The sequence below is a fragment of the Phyllobates terribilis genome, unplaced genomic scaffold (genome assembly GCF_046119375.1).
Source record: "Phyllobates terribilis strain yellow unplaced genomic scaffold, ASM4611937v1 Scaffold_1__5_contigs__length_1240528914, whole genome shotgun sequence".
NCBI classification, from domain to species: domain Eukaryota; kingdom Metazoa; phylum Chordata; class Amphibia; order Anura; family Dendrobatidae; genus Phyllobates; species Phyllobates terribilis.
In genome coordinates, this window is record NW_027362761.1 from 109835252 (window position 1) to 109856802 (window position 21551).

The following is a 21551-nucleotide window of genomic DNA, read 5'->3' on the forward strand; positions in this document are numbered from 1 at the left end:
CCTAAGGACCCAGGAGATTACGGGTGACGGGTTGGCAGAACAGGATACCGGATCCCAAGTTGGTGGAGGTGACTAATCCTTAACCAAGAACCGGCGCTCGTGACTATTTACTGGTGCGACCCCTCACTACACCTACTAGAAAGGCACACCACATAGCGTCAGGGAAGTGGACACCCAGTCCTCCCAGGAGAAGACCCGAGGCAGCTGGACAGAGGTAGTGTCACTGGTGGGGCACGGCTGACGAAAGGATAGAAGGGAGTCCTGTGCCACACTCCGGAATGGCCTGGGGGTTGATCGAGCCCCCTGCCTGGTGGACGCAGCATGGCTCGGGCGGTCCTATCTGTGCACAAGTGACCTGGATGAGAACTGTGAGTAAAGAACCTGAACTGCAACACCTTGTCTCTGTACTTTCTCACCGCGTCAGCACTACTAGTATTGGGATGCCCGTGCACCATCACTCCCATCATCTACACCTACTGCCCTGAGGCTATACTCCTCCCGTGGGGAGTTGTACTACCCTCTGCTGCACCCACAACACCAGCCTCAGCGGTCTGCCTTGCAGCGGCGGTTCACCCTGAAATCCACGGGTGGCGTAGTCGGACAATTAACCTAAAACCTTACAAATAGACTGCCACTGGTTTGACCACCCTGAGCCACAGGACTGGGCCATCGCCACGGTGACTACAACCCCCAGCGTCCCACAAAAGGCCCGGTTCCGGGTTCCCCACGCGGCCCAGGGGGCGCGTCAAATAAATCGTGGAACTAGTGGCACGGCCATTTCTTCCAAGTGTCCCAGGAGCCATTTCTGAATATGCCAAAGCAAGGCTTCATGTTGTCCAAGCTACTGCGAGCAGCCTGCGTAGCCTAAATGTGCTACCATGCCCTGTAGCGTTCTCAGTGTACCTGGAATGAAAACTAAAGGGATCTGGCTACCATACATTATGCTATGACAAAACAGTGCCGGGAGTAGGACCAGTGTGATGTTCTGTCTGGAAGTCCTCTTCACGGCATTTCCCACGTGGTCTCCATCCAATCACTGGCTATCATTGCATCCAAGACAAAAGTTGGGACTCATCGCTGAAGAGGATAGATTTCCATTGCAGCCTCTATTGCTCCATTCTATTCTGGAGACCACTTGGGCAACCCTATGACAAGGGAATGATGCACTGGTCCTACTTCTGGGATAAAGAGAGGACCCCTGGCTTGGACCCTCTAGTCTTCATCCCAGCTCGGCATTACATTGATTTGGTCATGGAACTAATGGTACGGCAATTTGTCCAAAGTGTTCCAACAGCCAATTTTTGGAAACAAAACTGGAGAGATATAGGTTAACCTGCGCTGCCACCGAAGGACGAGAAAAAACGGAATCCAAATGTATGTGTTTTATTCTTCAACTCCCCACCCCAGGGTGCTAGAATGGGTCGAGACCCTGGCGGGCATTTGGCCCGTGGAGTCCGTGGAAACCATCGAACTGTAGTACTCGAATGACATCTGAGTGCAGTCCGATTTCCACTGACTGACAGAATGGAGAAGATGGGGAAATTTTTTTCTCCATCTTTCTCCTCATCTGAGAGAGTCGAATCACAATCTAATCAAACTCTGATGTGATTTGCATAGTCTAACTAATTCTCTCGGATTAGAGAATCTACGGCTGTCTGCACCTTCCCTAATACCTATAAATCAGTTGCAATTTGCTCCACTAATGCTGGATCACTATCAGTGAGTGAAAAACTAAATTCCTTTATTCTGGCATTGAATAATCAAACAGTCTGATAGTCCGGCAATTGTCTTCAGCATTTAACTAATAAGAATATTTTGGGATCTTGTATGGCCTAGTATTTGATAATCCAGAACATAGCGGGTGCGACATTCTGCCTTTTTTAGTTCTGCCTAATATGGGTGGTTTTATTGCTTTATGCTGTTTGTGTTGGCTCTGAGCGGTTTTCTACTTTGCTATTTCTTTTTCGCTTGTTGACTGCGAATATCTCTTGTCCTACTAAGTACATGGCGTAGCTGCGGATTGACGTGGACGCTTTCCTTACACATTCCTTCTCAGGTACAGCCTGCGCCCATGTGATCATTGTGTGGAATTACTGACTGGCACTGACACACATGATAAAGACAGGCAGCAGTGGCAGGGGGGCGAAGAATACAGCCCTCACACCCATACACACAGGCAGGCGGATGTGACTGGCAGACATGATCATCTAAGCTCAGCCTGATACCCCCTTCAGCATGTGAACAGTCTGGGGGCTGGCAGAGGCGTGGATGCAGTTCATGTGCAGCACTGGTGCCACCTACTGGGAGGGATCACCCTCTGCTTATGGACGCCTTTAAGTATTAGCTTCAGTTGCAGGATCAAGCAGATGGTAAGGAACAGACTGAGAGGGGACAAGCTGTACACTGAGGCTGCCTTGTCCTCATTACTGCCTTGTGTTGGGTGACTACTGAACTGTTAGATCTAGGCAGGATCTAAAGAGGCAGCACGAACATCTGTGTATAGGCTTCCCCTTTCAATTAACAGACATTGATCAAGGCTAGAAAGACTGTGGTGCCAGAGTGATCACCACCCTATTAGTTGTATGTCATCAGCCGGTTTCGTCAAGGCACCCACAGAGAAGACCACAGTCTTCTATGAACTCAGAGCACAAAGAAGACAAGAGCTGACATCTCTAGGGTCCGAACTGCAAAGCCGAGAAGTCACATACCTGACCCAGCATCGAAAAAGTGATCCAGGTATGGCATCCTTGAAGATATGGGATCATCTTCAGGCTGGAAGCTCCGAGGTGGACTGGTGTGAGGACAATTACAAAATTGTCCCCACTATTGCCGAGTTCTACAATACGGTTAGTATTAGATTTTGCATCCTTTTTTTGTATTTTGATACATATTGTATAGCAGTGTTAAAGTTTCCAAATGCAAGCAGATATTTAATTGATCTGTCTAAGGGTTCGCACAGACGACCGTATTTTCAGTCCAGGTGTGATCCAACAAAAAATTGGCTCTCACTCAGGCCAAGGTTAATGGGGCCAGGCACATGTCCGATTTTCTCCTTAGAGTCTGTCCAAGGAAAAAAAATCGCAGCATGCTCAATTTGCATCCGATATTCAGATCGCACTCGTACATGCAAGTCAATGGGTCCCTGTAAATCATCGGACTGCACTCGGATGACATCTAAGCGCAATCTGATTTCCACAGGCTGACAAAATTGAGAAGTTGAAGAAATTTTGTTCTCCATCTTCATCCGAGAAAATCAGATCACACTATGATCATCACACTCTGATCAAACTCTGCCTAACCCGATTCTTTTGGATGAGAGAATATACTGTCATGTGACCCTATCTTAGTAATGATAAAGTTGAAGCTGAGGGAAAATAGGACCCAACCTAGATATATATTTACCACACCTATCTATAACTTGTTAGGTCTATGGTTATATTTGTGATACAAATCAATATTTATCTATAGCCGCCTTTGTTATTCCAGAGTTGGGATTCAGGATCCATGTCTTAAAGTGTTGTCCAGCTTCTTGATTTTTTTAAATTTAAAACTTAAAATGGTACAAAATACCAAAATGAGTAAAACTTAGCTTGCTGTTCCCTTGCCACCACTGGCACTGATCTCTGTATTGTAGTCTCCAGTGGTGACATGTCAGCATGGACATATGACGGTGACCACAGTGGTGTCCACTGTAGCCAATGATTGGCTGCTGTGCTTGCAGGTCCGCATCAAAATGTCATTGCAGAATTATGATTCACAGTCATCTAAGGCGTCTCAGAAGCTGCGGCAGGTAATTAGTAAGATTAAAAAATTTCAAGTGGTTGAGCAACCTTTGTTGGTGTCCCCTAACTTGCCATAGATATAATGTATGATTCCTTCTGCAGCATGCTTATATGGTTGACATTTTGGACACATTGTTATTGACTACCATATCATATCAGAACACTAGGGATGAGTGAACCTGAACTGTAAAGTTCGGGGTTCATACCGAACATCTAGTGTCCGGTGCTGAACTCCGAACATGGACTTCTCCCGGAAGTCTGTGTTACTGTTCGGAGTTCAGATGCTTAATAAAGCTTGTTGAAAGACTGCAGCACAGCCTTTCATGAAAATGGGGAGGGACCCTGAAAAAAATGACATGGAGTCCTCCCTATTTTTAATAACCAGCAAAGGCTAAGCAGACAGCTGCGGGCTGATATTAATAGGCTGGGAAGGGCCATGGATATTGGCCTCTTCCCAGCTTAATAAGGCCAGCCCTCAGCCACCCCAGAAATGGCGCATCTATAAGATGCACCAATTCTGGCGCTTATCCTCGGCTCTTTCCGATTGCCCTGGTGCGGTGCCAATCGGGGTATTAGTTTTTGGGGTTGATGTCAGCTTTTTAATGTCAGCTGGCATCAGGCCCAGGGGTTAATAATGGAGAGGCGTCTATCAGACGCCCCCATTACTAACCTCATATTTAAAAATAAAAAGACACACACACAAGAAATAAAGACTCCTCGACACATTCGCTGGTTTACCCATTTATTATTAAAAAATAATCCCAGTAGTTCCGACATAATCCTCGATGCTATCACGACGTCCAGCGATTCTCTTGATTCTCTCATGGGCGACGACATCAATAACGTGATCGCCCGTGAGACATGACCGCTACTGACCAATGCAGCCTCAAGAACGAGATATGGTCACGAAGACAGTGAGCTAAGTGGCTTTTAACATCTACATTGGCTGAGCCACTGAATTCAGTAACGTGCTGCAGTGCTCTGGAAGTGACATCACAAAGACCGGGGCAACTGCAGAGAGGCAAGGCTGGACCCAGGTATAAATCATTGATCCTCTGGGTTAAAAGAGGACAACCCCTTTAAGGTCACTTTTACTCGTGGGCAACTCTCAATAGTTTGTGATCAGAGAGAATTTTGTTTCTTGTTTGGGCCCTCCACACCATAACCTGTTTGGTTTCTTTGGGTCCTCCCCAACATAACCTGTTTTCTTTTTTTGAGTCCTCACCACCATAACCTGTTTTGTTTCTTTGGGCCCTCCTCACCACAACCTGTTTTTTGAGGCCCTCCTCAAAATATCTCGCTTTGTTTTTGTTGGTCCCTCCTCACCATAACCTGTTTTGTGTTTTCCTGAAAAGTTTTAGCCATGAAGCAATATAAACATAAACAAACTATTACAAACACAAGCATTAGCACCACCTCAACACTTACTCAAATATACAGTGGGTACGGAAAGTATTTAGACCCCTTTAAATTTTTCACTCTTTGTTTCATTGCAGCCATTTGGTAAATTCCAAAAAGTTCATTTTTTTTCTCATTAAAGTACACTCTGCACCCCATCTTGACTGAAAAAAAGGCAGAAATGTAGAAATTTTTGCAAATTTATTAAAAAAGAAAAACTGAAATATCACATGGTCATAAGTATTCAGACCCTTTGCTCAATATTGAGTAGAAGCATCCTTTTGAGCTAGTACAGCCATAAGTCTTCTTGGGAATGATGCAACAAGTTTTTCACACCTGGATTTGGGGATCCTCTGCCATTCTTCCTTGCAGATCCTCTCCAGTTCCGTCAGGTTGGATGGTGAACGTTGGGGGACAGTCATTTTCAGGTCTCTCCAGAGATGCTCAATTGGGTTTAGGTCAGGGCTCTGGCTGGACCAGTCAAGAATGGTCACAGAGTTGTTCTGAAGCCACTCCTTTTTATTTTAGCTGTGTGCTTAGGGTCATTGTCTTGTTGGAAGGTGAACCTTCGGCCAAGTCTGAGGTCCAGAGCACTCTTGAAGAGGTTTTCATCCAGGATATCTCTGTACTTGGCTGCATTCATGTTTCCTTCAATTGCAACCAGTCGTCCTGTCCCTGCAGTTGAAAAACACCCCCATAGCATGATGCTGCCACCACCATGTTGGGATTGTATTGGGCAGGTGATGAGCAGTGCCTGGTTTTCTTCACACATACCGCTTAGAATTATCACTAAAAAGTTCTATCTTCGTCTCATCAGACCAGAGAATCTTATTTCTCATAGTCTGGGAGTCCTTCATGTGTTTTTGAGCAAACTCTATGCGGGCTTTCATATGTCTTGCACTGAAGAGAGGCTTCCGTCGGTCTACTCTGCCATAAAGGCCTGACTGGTGGAGGGCTGCAGTGATAGTTGACTTTGTGGAACTTTCTCCCATCTCCCTACTGCATCTCCGGAGCTCAGCCACAGTGATCTTGGGGTTCTTCTTTACCTCTCTCACCAAGGCTATTCTCCCACGATTGCTCAGTTTGGCTGGACGGCCAGGTCTAGGAAGACTTCTGATGGTCCCAAACTTCTTCCATTTAAGGATTATGGAGGCCACTGTGCTCTTAGGAACCTTGAGTAATGCAGAAATTCTTTTGTAACCTTGGCCAGATCTGTGCCTTGCCACAATTCTGTCTCTGAGCTCCTTGGGCAGTTCCTTTGAGCTCATGATTCTCATTTGGTCTGACATGCACTGTGAGCTGTGAGGTCTTATATAGACAGGTCTGGGCCTTTCCAAATCAAGTCCTATCAGTTTAATTAAACACAGCTGGACTCCAATGAAGGAGTAGAACCTTCTCAAGGAGGATCACAAGGAAATGAACAGCATGTGACTTAAAATGAGTGTCTGAGCAAAGGGTCTGAATACTTATGACCATGTGATATTTTAGTTTTTCTTTTTTAATAAATTTGCAAAAAGTTCTACATTTCTGTTTTTTTTCAGTCAAGATAGGGTGCAGAGTGTACGTTAATGAGAAAAAAAATGAACTTTTTAGAATTTACCAAATGGCTGCAATGAAACAAAGAGTGAAAAATTTAAAGGGGTATGAATACTTTCCGTACCCACTGTAGTTTATTCACCAGCAAACCTCACACACACAATAATGAACCTTGTGCCCCTAAACATGGAACCCTGCTCCTATTGCGCATACTCTCTTGAGCTCTGGACCGTTTTGTGAGTAGCATTCCCACAGTGGTGTAGGGTTGTTAGTGCCTCCACTTGGGCATTTATAGCAGAACAAACATACACTAAGTTTTTCTTAATTTCCTATCAAAAGAATAGTTCTTCCCTTTTTAGAACTGCCACAAACAGGGAAAAGGATCAGATAAAATACACTTTCCTACCCAATCAGAGATGGAATTAACATACATGTTCAGCTTAGCCAAATGTGCATGCTAAAGGGGAAACAGGACTTATGACTATTGGCCAAATGATCATTCCGTTAAGAGTTACCTTAGGTCTTTGGCCTGTAAATTAGTTGAATACTTCATAGATAATAACAAGATAATCTGTACAACTCTGTCTATCATAACTGCTACTGGCTAAATGCAGACCCTATTTGTGTGATTATAGCATGTTACTACAGATATTGCACAGGATGTGACATACCATATTTTGGCTTCATTCAGTTCAAATGATTATTCTGGTTTCCACATTGAGGCGAATGAACCGGGCAGATGGTAGTTCCTATCATTTGAATGACTACCAAGGAAATATATATAAGGGCAAATATCTGCTCAGAGGAAGCAGCAGACACAGGGGACATTTAAAGCGCACCTTTCAGCAGTATTGTGCTCAGTAAACTACGTACACTGTCAGGTGGACGCCATTATACTGAGTAAAATGATACCTTTGTTGATGAAATCCGTCCAGTGGTTCTTTTATAATCTTTATTTTCAGTTCTGCCATAATGATATGCATATGCTCTGGGGCGGGACTTTAGGGAGGGGCTGTAACTGGTGCTCTCATTATGTACATCTATCTCTGGCCTCTGACAGGTCACTGTGCTTTCAGTAACCTGCCTACTGTTTTAAATATTGCCTGTGTAATTTCTGTTCAAAAGTGAATGCATGCGCAGTAGCATTTTTTGGTTGCTGAGAGATGCTACTGCGCACGCATGGGCGCCATTTTGCTTCAGGAAAAAGAATTTGGGTGCAGCAATATGGCGCCTCTCATGCGCAGTAGCATCTCTCGGCGATTGCAGATTAATTTCCATGGTGAAGAAAAACCCCTTCACAACGTCCACTCAAGTGAAGAACACTCTCCAGAAAGTAGGTGTTTCAGTATCTAAGTCTGCCATAAAGAGAAGACTTCATGAGAGCAAATACAGAGGGTTCACCACAAGGTGCAAACCATTAATCAGCCTAGAAAAGCCAGATTCGACTTTACCAAAAAAACATCTAAAGAAGCCAGCCCAGTTCAGGAAAAGCATTCTTTGCACAGATGAAACTAAGATCAACCTGTATCAGAATGATGGGATGAAGAAAGTATGGAGAAAACTTGGAATAGCTCATGATACAAAGCACACCGCATCCTCTGTAAATCATGGTGGAGGCAATGTGTTGGCATGGGCATGCATGGCTTCCAATGGCACTGGGTCATTGATGATGTGATTGAAGAAAGGAGCAGCCGAATGAATTTTGAAGTGTACAGGTCTATACTTTCTGTACAGATTCAACCAAATGCAACAAGGTGTATTGGACAGCGCTTCACAGTACAAAATGACAATGACCAAAAACATACTGCAAAAGCAACCCAGGAGTTTTTTACGGCAAAGACTTGGAATATTCTGAAATGGCCGAGTCAATCACCAGATCTCAGTGACATTGAGCATGCATTTCACTTGCTTAAGACAAAACTTAAGGCCACAAACAAGCAAGAACTGAAGTCATCTGAAATAAATGCCTGGCGGAGGAATAGCGAGGCTATACACATATATCTGTGCCTCTGCTCCTGAGTGTGGCCATATATTTGTCCTTTTATAATAGGTAATCAGAACAGGGGTTGTCTTCATGGTATACTCACTTGAGTGAAAATTAACTTGATCGGTTGTGTATGGGAGCCTCTCAAGTGTACCCTAGTGGCAAGTTTACCTAACTAACTAACCTAAAGAAAAGTCCTTTACATTTATCTACTTCAGGTTATTGTGTTACACTTGTGTGTATTTTGCATATAAGTTCCATTTGGTTACATAATTTCAGAGCAATGTATTGTGAGGCCAAATTCACACATCTGACATTAACAGTCTGAATACGGACCTCTGTGTCTAGACCAGCCAAGGGTCTCCTTACCCAAACTCAACAGCCTTATATATTCATGAAGCTGTTGTTTTGGGGTCCGGAGACCCACTAGGTATCTAGATATCGCTGACCGTGAATGTCACACATGAGAAACAGACCATAGGCTGTGTTCACATCTGCATTAGGAGAGGTTTTTTTCACATTCTATCCTTACATCGCTTTTTTTGAGTATCTGCAGCAAGTCAACCAATATTTAATTCAGTGCTTGACTACTGTGCCAAAGGCAGAGGCCACATTTGCATGCCCCTTTGACTTGTACCTGTTTATTTGTCCCATAGACAGAGTCCACCTTTAGGGACTTCTCAGTATGGAAGTAGTAATAGGATTCGAAATCGGACAATTGCAGTTACAGATACTTTATAAAGAAATGTAGTCAATTACTTAAAGTGCAATATGCTATTATATTAATATTGGCCTTATTCTTGCTAGCCGCAGGAGGGCTTGGAGTGTACAACACGATGTACAGGACAGGTAGTGGTTTTATATTCTCATATAGTGTATCACTTCCTCCGTGCTATACATGATATTTATGTGAATCGAGAATAACAGGATTTTTATTACAATGTATCATGACAATAACGTATTTAACACATATAATCATTTTAATGATGTGATTAGGTCATTCATATAAATGATAAAAATAGAAATGATCCAATACAATATGCTTCATTTATAAAATCTGTTAAAAATATTTTTTGCCTAACCAATCAGAGCTCAACTTTCAGTTTCTTTCACTTCACTGATAAAATGAAAGCTTTGCTATGACTGGTTGCTAAGAAGTACAGAGATGGGATTTTCACTGTTTTATAAATCTTTCCCTTGGTTTTATTCTCTGTAGGAAATTGCCAAGGTGATGATTTAAAAAGTAGGGGGGGGAAGTTGGACGGTCAACTTAATTTATTAATAATCTACTGGGCTCCAAGGGGTTGTCCAGTCCTTTGCTAAAAGTCTGCAGTCACTCTTGGTCTTGGCGGCGAGAACGTGAGGTTACATGACCACAAATACGCAACTTATATACTTCTGTCCACATTCCAACTAAACAGCATGGCCTCGCTCAAGAACACGTGACTGTCAACACTCACTGCCGACACTGGAGAATCCTGACAGCGTGCGGTGCACACACTGTGAGGATTGAGAAGTCTGCAGTCCCACATAGTGACTGCAGACTTTTAGCAAAAGACGAGACAGCCTATTTGTTATCTAGAATGCGCTGGTACAGTGAAGCGAATCACTGACTGTAGAAAGCTGGTCAGTGGCAAAGAGTAGGCCTAAAAGTTCCTTATGTCCAAATATCTGGCCGTTGCCTTTGCCTGCAGCATTGTTAGAAGCTTTCACATCATGACACAGAAGGGTCTTTGGTTCTTTTATCCAAAAATATAATATCCTTCTACCCATGCATCTGTTGCAGATTTCAGCTTTCAGCATAATAATCAGCACTCACACATTGTGGGATTATTAACTATTTTACTTGGGACATACGGCAACTTTTATCTTTATCTTATCCTTTACCTTTATCATCACAACATGGAAGATTACCACAGAAACTGAACACGGAACAAACCACAGAGAGGTCACATAGTACAGTATTAACAAACTGTAACACAGCGCATCTGCTGTCTGCTCAGCACAGTCCCTCCATAGATTAAAGTGGCTGTCCCCTTTCAGGTGATATTCGACCCCAGCTGCAGTTTGTTCAAAAATAACAAACCGCACTGTACTCACTCTCCCCAGGGACAGCGCTGAGTCTCCACCTTTGCTTCAGATGTCGGGCATTAGCTGTAGCACTGATATCACGTCAACAGTGTGGCAGCCAATCAGTGAGCTCAGCTGCTCTGATGGGGGCATTCTGTCTACACTGGCCAAGCTGCTGAACTCACTGATTTTTTGCCGCACTATTGACATGCCATCAGCGCCAGCCAGCCGCGACCAATAAGCGACTGGCACAGCCCGGCCGCGAATTGGTTCCAGATTTGAAACACGCAGGCGGGAGATCAGCCGGTGCTAGCCGGTCATCTCCCGGCTGCTCGCAGCAGAAGTACCCCGACTAGCGGCCTCGCTCCCCGGTCCTCCCTTCCCGACGGTAGACGCATGGAGGTCAGCGGCGATGCAGCCCGGCTGCTCGCAGCGGAAGTACCCGCACAAGCAGCGCCGCTCCCCGGTCCTCACTAACACGGTTCGGCGGCCGCGACCAATCAGCGATATTGGCGCCAAATTTAAACACCGCTCTGCTGCATTTAAACACTGCTTCACTGATTAGTCGCACCCGGTCGGCCGCATACATATTCTAGAATACCCGATGCGTTAGAATCGGGCCACCATCTACTATATATATATATATATATATATATATATATATGATGAAGAATTTTAATGCATAACTTAATTGCATATCTTACTGATCATCTTGACTCAGATGCAAGCTTGGATGTGCATTATGTAGACTGTATATTTTTAGATTTTCTAGTAACATCTATTTAATGCAGTACCTTTATTTAACCAGTAGGTAGAGCCACATTTTAGGGATTTCTCATAGAAGGAGACATTTACTATGAACTGGGATGTGATTAAAAGATTAGAAACTTCTCTTAGAAATTATTCATATAGTGAACAGTGTTCTGCTCATTGTGTCCTTTATGTCGCCAGAGGAGCTACATCTTGATTTTATCAGTTTGGCTTTATATCAGATAGACGACAATTGATATCAATGTCAACACTTCCATGTATTTGTTCCTGCCCAGTTAGGCACAAGTCTGTTTTCTAAGAAAATGACGTCAGCTTGTGTTGTGACTATTCTGCATTCTTGTTATGAAAAGAACCTCAGAGTCTATTTAATAAGAATTCTTGTATGGGACGGGACCACTATGTACTGTTTTGTCTATGAAGGGTGAGGGTTTTCATGCATTACCATGCTTTTTACATGCATAAAGCAGTATGAAAGTTACATGTCTTTAGAAAATGAAAATACATAGTAGCTAACACCATAGATCGCTAAAACACAAAGTCATAATGCTAATACTAATAGTTAAAGGGGTTGTCCGGTCCAAACCGATAAGTCTGCAGTCACTCTGTGTGACTGCAGACTTATGAATCCCCCCTGCGCAAGCACTTTGTGCTGCGGGGATTCGCTGGTTTCAGACCTGGAAATGGAGGGTATGTGTGAGTTATACATACCCCCGGCCAGTGGGAGCGGCCTCGTTTCATACACTTGTCTTGGAGTGTAGCCTTAGGCTAAAAGTCTGCAGTCACTCTATGTAACTGCATGTTGTGATTCCTCACATTGTGCGCACTGCGCGGATGATTCTCTGGCACCGGCGCCGGCAGTGGTGGGTTCGTGATTGCAAATATATGATTTGCATAAATGTGGTCACGTACCGACTAGATGGACGTGGCCTCGCTCAATGCAAGTTTATTGAGTGAGGCCGGACACAGTCTAGTCGTAACGTGGCTGAATGTAGGATCACAGGATTAAGAAATAATTCATAATAGGCTCTGGGAATATTTACGAAACTTATTTCCACATTTGTGTTCACCATCACCATTGCCAGACTCCATAAATGCCGGACACCAGTAACTCCCGATATACACTAGTGATGTAATGGGGTTCAACAAGCTTTCATCTTGGTGACCAAATACCGCGTCATGCTAACGGAATCTGCAATGTGAACAGAGCAACATTTGGAATTATGATATGTGCCCTAAAAATGGCAATTCTTTGCTGTGTTGGTCAGCACCGAAGCAGTTTAAGAGCTCACTCAGACATTCGATTTTTTCACGTATGAGAAAATTGGATCAATTATTCTGATCAGACTCTGATCAGAGTTGGATCAGAGTTTTTTACAGAGTGTGGTCTGAGTGTCATCCGATTTTCTCGTACATAGAGAAATGAAAAAAAAAAAAAATCTTCACCTACCCCATTCTGACAGTCTGAAAATCGGACTACACTTAGACGTCATCCAAGTGCAGTCCAATTTTTTCACGGACCCGTTGACTTGCATTGCTGATTTTAATCCGACTTTCGGATGTGTCTCCGATATTTTCCACCGACATATAAATGGCCCCATAGACTATCACAGGTACGAGTGAAAAATGCAGAGAGCACTCGTACGCGAAAATCGGACGTCTGAATGAGTTCTAACAGATACAAGTGCTTCTCACTAAATTAGAATACCATCAAAAAGTTAATTTATTTAAATTCTTCAATACAAAAAGTGAAACTCATATATTATATAGAGTCATTACAAACAGAGTGATCTATTTCAAGTGTTTATTTCTGTTGATGATTATGGCTTACAGCCAATGAAAACACAAACGTCATTATCTCAGTAAATTAGAATAATTAACAAAAAACACCTGCAAAGGCTTTCTAAGCGTTTAAAAAGGTCCCTTAGTCTGTTTCAGTAAGCTCCACAATCATGGGGAAGACTGCTGACTTGACAGATGTCCAGAAGGCAGTCATTGACAAACTCCTCAAGGAGAGTAAGCCACAAAAGGTCATTACTAAAGAAACTGGCTGTTCACAGAGTGCTGTTTCCAAGAATATTAATGGAAAGTTGAGTGGAAGATAAAAGTGTGGTAGAAAAAGGTGTGCAAGCAACCAGGATAACCACAGCCTTGAAAGGGTTGTTAAGAAAAGGTCATTCAAAAATTTTGGGAAGATCACAAGGAGTGGACTGCTGCTGGAGTCATTGCTTCAAGAGCCACTACACACAGACACATCCAGGACATGGGCTACAAGTGTTGCATTCCTTGTGTCAAGCCACTCATGACCAATAGACAACGCCAGAAACATCTTACCTGAGCCAAGGAGAAAAAGACCTGGACTGTTGCTCAGTGGTCCAAGGTGTTTGTTTTCAGATGAAAGTAAATTTTGCATTTCATTTGGAAATCAAGGTCCTAGAGTCTGGAGGAAGAGTGGAGAGGCGCACAATCCAAGCTGCTTGAGGTCTAGTGTGAAGTTTCCACAATCAGTGATGGTTTGGGGAGCCATGTCATCTGCTGGTGTAGGTCCACTGTGTTGTATCAAGACCAAAGTCAGCGCAGCCGTCTACCAGGAAATTTTAGCGCACTTCATGCTTCCCTCTGCCGACAAGCTTTTTGGAGATGGAAATTTCATTCTCCAGCAGGACTTGGCACCTGTCCACACTGCCAAAAGTACCAATAACTGGTTTACACACAACAGTATCACTGTGCTTGATTGGCCAGCAAACTCGCCTGACCTTAACCCCATAAAGAATCTATGGGGTACTGTCAAGAGGAAGATGAGAGACACCAGACCCAACAATGCAGACGAGCTGAAGGCTGCTATCAAAGCTTCCATAACACCTCAGCAGTGCCACAGGCTGATTTCTTCCATGCCACGCCGCATTAATACAGTAATTGATGTAAAAGGAGCCCCGACCAAGTATTGAGTGCATTTACTGAACATACATTTCAGTAGGCCAACATTTTGGGTTTTAAAAACATTTTTCAAGCTGTTATAAAGTATTCTAATTTACTGAGATAATGACTTTTGTGTTTTCATTGGCTGTAAGCCATAATCATCAACATTAACAGAAATAAACACTTGAAATAGATCACTCTGTCTGTAATGACTCTATATAATGAGTTTCACTTTTTGTATTGAAGAACTGAAATAAATTAACTTTTTGATGATATTCTAATTTAGTGAGAAGCACTTGCATATGACACTACATTCCACTCCATCTGAATGCTTCTATTTTACTACTTTATTCCTATTCTTTTATTTGCTTTAGATTTATTTGTTTATTTGCTTCACTTTTTGATTTTGACTTTCTATTTTATATTATAGATCAGCAACATTTTGTTTTTTGTGCTGCCCCCCATATGCATGTGCCTGTTCCGTCAGTATGCAACTTGCTTCAACAGTGGGATATATTTAATATGGACCCTGCTCGTAGTAGTTGGTAAGTGTGACGTTGGGTGTCTTTTAAACATGAGGTGTATGGGAAAAGATTTCTTATCAGCTTCCTGTTTGGTACAAAGCACATATCTCTGGAATGGGATTAGTACAGCATGCAGACAAGTCAGTGTTTACATCCTGGACTACATTGCAGAATATTCCAGCCAGACAATTGTTCTCACATTTTCTTCTTAGAAGTTCCGGGTATTGTCAGACTCGTATATCTGACCCAGTACATACGACATATGACATCTAATGATGTAGACTATGTTCTTTTTTTTTCTTGACGCAGTTTCATCACTGTTATTTTGTTTTGTTATCACGTAGCAAAAGTATACAGTCCCTTTGCCTTCTGTAATTAGCTATTCAATTTCGCTACATTTCATATGTTGCAAATTAGATCGTAGGGGGCAGACTCGGTTTGCTGAGTGAAAACCTTCAAAAGGTCAATGGTTCATTTATATAGTTTAGCATAATTAAAGGGATTGGACAACCCCAGCTTAATCATTCCAGGACCCCAATTTGAATAAAAACCTTCTGTAGAGATGCAGTTCCAGCACTGAAGGTGCCGCTGTTCCCGGATAGTGGCTTGATGTGTTGTGTCTTGTCCTGGCTGCAGTCAATCAGTGGCCACTCCTTGGCTGCAGCTCATCGGTATCAAATCAGGGTGAACATCCACTTTGATGAAATAGTAAAAGCTGCAGCTGACGAATGGCTGCTCATTGGCTGCAACAAGACACAACACATTAAGTCACTATCCGGGAACAGCGGCACCGACATTCCTGGACCCGCGCCAGAGCAGGAGGTGACCATCCATTGTTTTTATTTTCATTGGGATCCTGAGATGATTATATTGGGGTTGTCCAGTAGTGTACAACCCCTTTAAGAACAATTTTTACTTAAACATGCAACATTGATAGCATTTTACTGACACCGAGATGGGAGTGAACATAGTGCCCCTTCACACTTTTTTCAGACACTGGAGCTGTAAATATTTATTATTCCCTCTTTGCCAGTTTTTTGGCATCAGAAAGTCCCAAATTTTATCACATTGTGAATTTGCACAAAAACATTGCATCTTTTTGTCTTTTTTATCGTGCTTCTCACTTCTCTAAAAAATGGGTGAGATTTAGCAAAAAGGGGGTGGTCAACCTCTGACAAATTTACTAGAATTTATCCAGAAAAATAGGTTAAATTGCAGCTGAATTCTATTTGAGCTCGTAGCTAGCAAAGATCTAATTTTCTGGCGCGTGGGTAGCCCAAGGATGTGCAAGATTTCTTTAGAGGTGTATTCTTTTTATTTTGGCCACAGCCAGGTGGCCACACGCTGTAGACCAGTCCTGTACTGTATTTTATCCTCACAGTGATACATCTTATGACTTGATGCTAAATACTGAGGTTCCATAGGCAGTGATAGTCACTTGGTGCCTGTCATGTAAATTGTTTTGTCTCCTGTATTACATCTCTGTGTCCTATGTGTGCGTCACATCTCAGATGAGCACAGTGTATACTGAAATACTTGATGCTTCATCTGCCGGTCTCATTGTTACATTGTGGCTTATATGACGAGAGTACAGTTCAGTAATAATATGGACAGACTCAATCATGTTTTCTGTTCATGGGAATACTTGGAATTCCTGCTACAGACCTATGGTAACACCAGTATGTCTCCTCTTTTGCTTATACAGGCATTGGGTCAGTTTACTTTCATGCAACCCTCAGTTTCCTGGGACAGATGATTGATGAGTTGGCTATCCTCTGGGTACTTATGTCTGCATTAGCAATGTGGTTTCCTAAAAGACACCTTCCAAGAGTTTTCCGTCATGACAGGTAACCAACAACATAGATAACAGAATTTGTATATTTACCTTCAATCTCCTATATAGAATGTTTGCATGTACAGGTAACAATTAACTCTGGTATCCGCCATACTTGCACACCAATTCTAAAATGCTTAATTGGAAGTATTTTCAAATATATACTTGTATCCCCATCATGAAACAAACCACCGCCCATCCATGCACCAAGGATGCTTCAGTGGGGTTACGTTTTTTCCTGCCCCCTCCCATACTCCACTCGCATGTTGCTCAGATGTGTGGGCCCCAGTAGGGTTGATAGAGCCTGTATTAGGGTATATGCACATAAAGTCTTAATTCTGAGAGTTTCCTACACGAAGCTGCTTCAGGAAAATGCTTTTTTAAGCGGCTTTGCTGGCGGTTAAGCCATCATCTTTTTAAGCTGGTCTGCTAATGTTTTTTTCCTATGTTTTCAACTACCCACTAATTTTGGACTCCATAAGACAATAATGTCTTCCAATTCTGGCCCCATAAGATATTATTTAGACTCCATAAGATAATGTTTTTGTAGCATCGGCGTCTCTGCCTCCTGCCGGGCAGAGATGCCGGTCCCCTCACCGCTGCGGTTACGGTCCGGTGTCCTCTGGCTCCCCTGCTGCGTCCGCCCGTGGTGCTCGCACCACGCGCAGTTCCCCGGGCACTGTACCTATGGCGCGCGTGCGTGCGCTCCCTCCGTCTTAAAGGGGCCGCGTGCGCCGTCCTAAAGAGTCCCCGGCCAATGGCTGGAGGACTGCCCTTATATAAGGCACCTCCTCCAAAATGGAAGTGCCTGTGCAAGATTGTTGTTTGTGTGCTAACACTCTCCTCAGTCCTCAGGTTCCAGTGCCCAGCAGCTTGTCTATCAGCTGTGCCCGCCTGCCTGTCTATCAGCTGTGCCCGCCTGCCTATCAGCCGTGCCCGCCTGTCTATCAGCCGTGCCCGCCTGCCTGTCTATCAGCCGTGCCGGCCTGCCTGTCTTACCCGGACCGACCCTGGCAGGCACTTAGTTACGCCCCTCTGGTCCCTCCTTGTATCACGGCACAGAGGTTCCACCACCCCGATCCGTAAGAGTTTGCACAGGCCATGGAATCCGGTGGCTCCCAGGCACCTTCACTCTCAAACCTGTACCAAGAGGTCTCTCGCCAGAGATCCCAACAGGATACTATCCTGTCCTATCTGCGGACAGTCAACTCCCGCCTGGACGCGCTGTCCACCCCGACTGTGTCCCCCTCTAACCAAGCGGCACCCGCTCCAGCGGCACCTCAACCCAGTGGTGCTGTGGCATCCGGCTTAGGACCCCGGCTTTCTGCGCCTCCACGTTTTGGTGGTGACCCTGTCCTATGTCGGGGCTTCATAAATCAGTGCACGCTGCACTTTGAACTCCTGGCACACCAGTTCACCTCCGACTGGGCCAAGGTGGCATTCATCATGTCTCACCTCACCGGAGATGCCTTGGCGTGGCTTAACCCACTGTGGGAGGCTGGGGATCCTGTGGTGTCCAACCTCCAGTCCTTCCTTGCGGCTTTCCGGAAGGTGTTCGATGAGCCCGAATGAAAATCTTCGACTGCCTCCTCTCTTCTCCGACTTCGCCAAGGGAGTCTCTCTGTGGGACAGTATGCCGTGCGTTTCCGCAATCGCATCTGAACTTGCCTGGAACAATGAGGCTCTGGTATCCACCTTTTGGAAGGGCCTTTCCGGACGGATCAAGGATGAACTAGCCGGTCGTGACACACCTCCCTCTCTGGACGACCTGGTCTCATTAGCTACACGGATCGACATCCGTTTTCAGGAGCTTTCTAAGGTGGCAACCCGTGAGAGAAGACCCCTGCGCCTCGCACCAACCTTCCAAAGGCCAGTCTCGCAACCAGCATCCCCTCCGGTGTCTTCTCCAGATCCTATGCAAACAGACCAACTTAAGATGGTCAAGTCTCGCCAGGAGGTCCGCCGCGCCGAGGGGAGTTGCTTCTACTGTGGCAGTACAGAGCATCTTATCCGCCCGGTGAGGCTGGGAAACTCCAGTGTTTAGGACCGCTCGGAGAGGTCGTCCTAAGCAAAAGTTCTTCCTCTCCGCCCTTGACTCTGTTCGTTTCGGTTATCAGTGGTGAGACCCATACGTCTGGCTGATCCTTTAGCGGTTTCTTCTGTGGATGGAAAGCTTCTCTCTGAAACCATCTTGTTTGTCACTGAGCCTGTAACTCTTCAGGTGGGAATGCTACTTTCGGAGAAGATCTCCTTTTACGTACTTTTACGTACTGTCCGGTCTCTCTTATCCCCTATTGCTTGGTCTGCCTTGGTTTCAGAGACATGAGTCCGTCCTGAATTGGAGCTCGGGTGAGGTGCTTCGTTGGGGTCAGGAATGTCATAACTCCTGTCTGGTTCCGGTTCGTCCTGCTCGACCTCCGTCTACTCCAGCTAACCTACCTGGCCTGCCGGCACCCTACTGGTCATATGAGGACGTCTTTGATAAAAAGGAGGCAGAGACACTACCACCTCATAGGCCGTATGATTGCCCCATCGACCTAATACCTGGTGGTTCACCTCCTCGTGGGCGAATCTACCCCTTGTCGCTGGCCGAGACCCGTATTATGTCAGAGTACATAGAAGAGAATCTTGCTAGGGGATTTATCCAGAAATCCACCTCTCCGGGTGGAGCAGGATTCTTCTCTTCAAAAAGAAATACGTCTCTCTTCGTCCATGTAGCGACTATAGGGGCCTAAACCAGATTACCAACAAAAATAAGTACCCCCTGCCTCTCATCTCGGAGCTGTTTGACCACCTAAAAGGCACGAAGATCTTCACTAAGCTCGATGTTCGTGGGGCGTACCATCTTGTCCGGATTCGCCAGGGAGATGAGTGGAAGACAGCATTCAACACTCGGGATGGTCACTATGAGTACCGCGTGATGCCCTTCGGTCTCTGTAATGCTCCAGCCATCTTCCAGGAGTTAGTGAACGACATCTTCCGAGATTTCCCGTATTCCTGCGTGGTGGTGTACCTGGATGATATCTTGGTGTTCTCCCCTGATCTGCGCTCTCACCGGAGGGATGTTTGTCTGCTGAGGATTCAGAAGAATCGCCTGTATGCAAAGTACGAGAAATGCCTCTTTGAGCAGACCTCCCTACCATATTTGGGGTATATCATCTCTGAGACCGGACTGCGATTGGATCCCGAGAAGGTGTCTGCCGTCTTAAAGTGGCCCCGACCCTAGTGGTTGAAGGCTATTCAGCGGTTTCTGGGATTCGCTAACTATTACTGCCTCTTCATTCCTCATTTCTCCTCCCGGACTGCCCCCATCTCTGCTCTCACCCGTAAAGGAGCAAATCCCAGGGAATGGACTGGACTTCCGAGGCGGAAAGTGCCTTTGTCTCTCTTAAACAAACCTTCTCCTCTGCTCCAGTGCTACATCGTCCAGATTGCAATAAATTGTTCTTTCTGGAGGTTAATGCCTCTTCCTCCGGGGCCGGAGCAGTGCTCCCAGAAATCCTCGTCCGGGCGAATGGTGATCTGCGGCTTCTTCTCCAAACTCTTTTCTTCGTCCGAGCGCAATTACTCCATACGGGATCGAGAACTGCTGGCCATCAAATTAGCGCTGGAGGAGTGGCACTACTTGCTTGAGGGGGCTCTGCACTCAGTGGTCATCTACACTGACCATAAAAACCTTGCTTACTTGCAGACCGCCCAAAGACTAAATCCGCATCAGGCCAGATGGTCCTTGTTCTTTGCTCGTTTCAGTTTGACTCTCCATTACCGCCCGGCAGACAAGAATATTAAAGCTGAAGCTCTATCCCGCTCTTTCCTGTCTACCGACCAAGAGGAGGAGCCTCTACACATCATTGACCCCTCCAGAATAATAACTGTTGCTCTGTTTGACCTGTCTCATCTACCTCCTGGTAAGACCTTGTAGCGGCTCAGGATCGGAAGAGGGTCTTACTCTGGGGTCATTCGTCCAAACTGGCTGGTCATGCCGGCCAGAGGAAGACGCTTCTGCTCATTGGCCGACATTATTGGTGGCCCACCCTGCGCAAGGATGTTGCGGATTTTGTCGCGGCTTGTTCCTCCAGTGCCCGTAACAAGATTCCTAGGCACCTTCCAGATGGTCATCTTCTTCCTCTCCCTGTGCCTTCTGCTCCTTGGCAACACATTGCTATGGACTTCATCACTGATCTTCCGGTATCTGCCAGTTCTACCGTTATATGGGTGGTCGCTGACTGCTTCTCCAAGATGGCTCACTTCATTCTTTTGCCTGGTCTTCCTTTTGCACCTGTGCTGGCTAAGGACTTCATCCATCACCTCTTTCGTCTCCACGGCTTACCCCTCACCTCCATAGCGATTGGGTAGAACTTCTGCCTTGGGCCGAGTTTTCTTATAACAACAATGTGAGTGAGTCCTCTGCTAAGTCTTCGTTTTTTGTGGTTTACTCCCCCGAATTTCATTTCCCGTCTCTTCTTCTGTGGACAATCCTGCCGCGGAGTCTCTCGTCAGTGACTTTTCGGTGATTTGGGAAGACACTAGATCTGCGCTTCTTCAGTTCTTCGAGTGGATGAAGAAGCATGCTGATAAGAGACGTCTGTATCCACCTGTGTTTCGTCCGGGAGACAAGGTCTGGCTTTCCTCCAAATATGTCCGTCTCAAGATACCATCATACAAGTTGGGCCCGCAGTTCATTGGTCCTTTCGAGATTTTGAACCAAATAAATACAGTGGCGTACAAGCTGAAAC

General features: G+C 45.0%; 1 protein-coding gene across 1 annotated transcript in view; it reads left to right on the forward strand.

Moving 5' to 3' along the window:
* The first annotated feature begins 2077 nt into the window (after nucleotides 1–2077).
* ACER2 (alkaline ceramidase 2) overlaps nucleotides 2078–21551 on the forward strand; it is a 32381-nt gene continuing 12907 nt past the window's right edge. Inside the window, exons 1-3 of the mRNA XM_073665895.1 lie at nucleotides 2078–2846; nucleotides 14888–15002; nucleotides 16687–16828. Of these exons, the coding sequence (XP_073521996.1) occupies nucleotides 2583–2846; nucleotides 14888–15002; nucleotides 16687–16828 (521 nt within the window). The 5' untranslated portion in view covers nucleotides 2078–2582. The remainder of the gene's footprint in view (nucleotides 2847–14887; nucleotides 15003–16686; nucleotides 16829–21551) is intronic.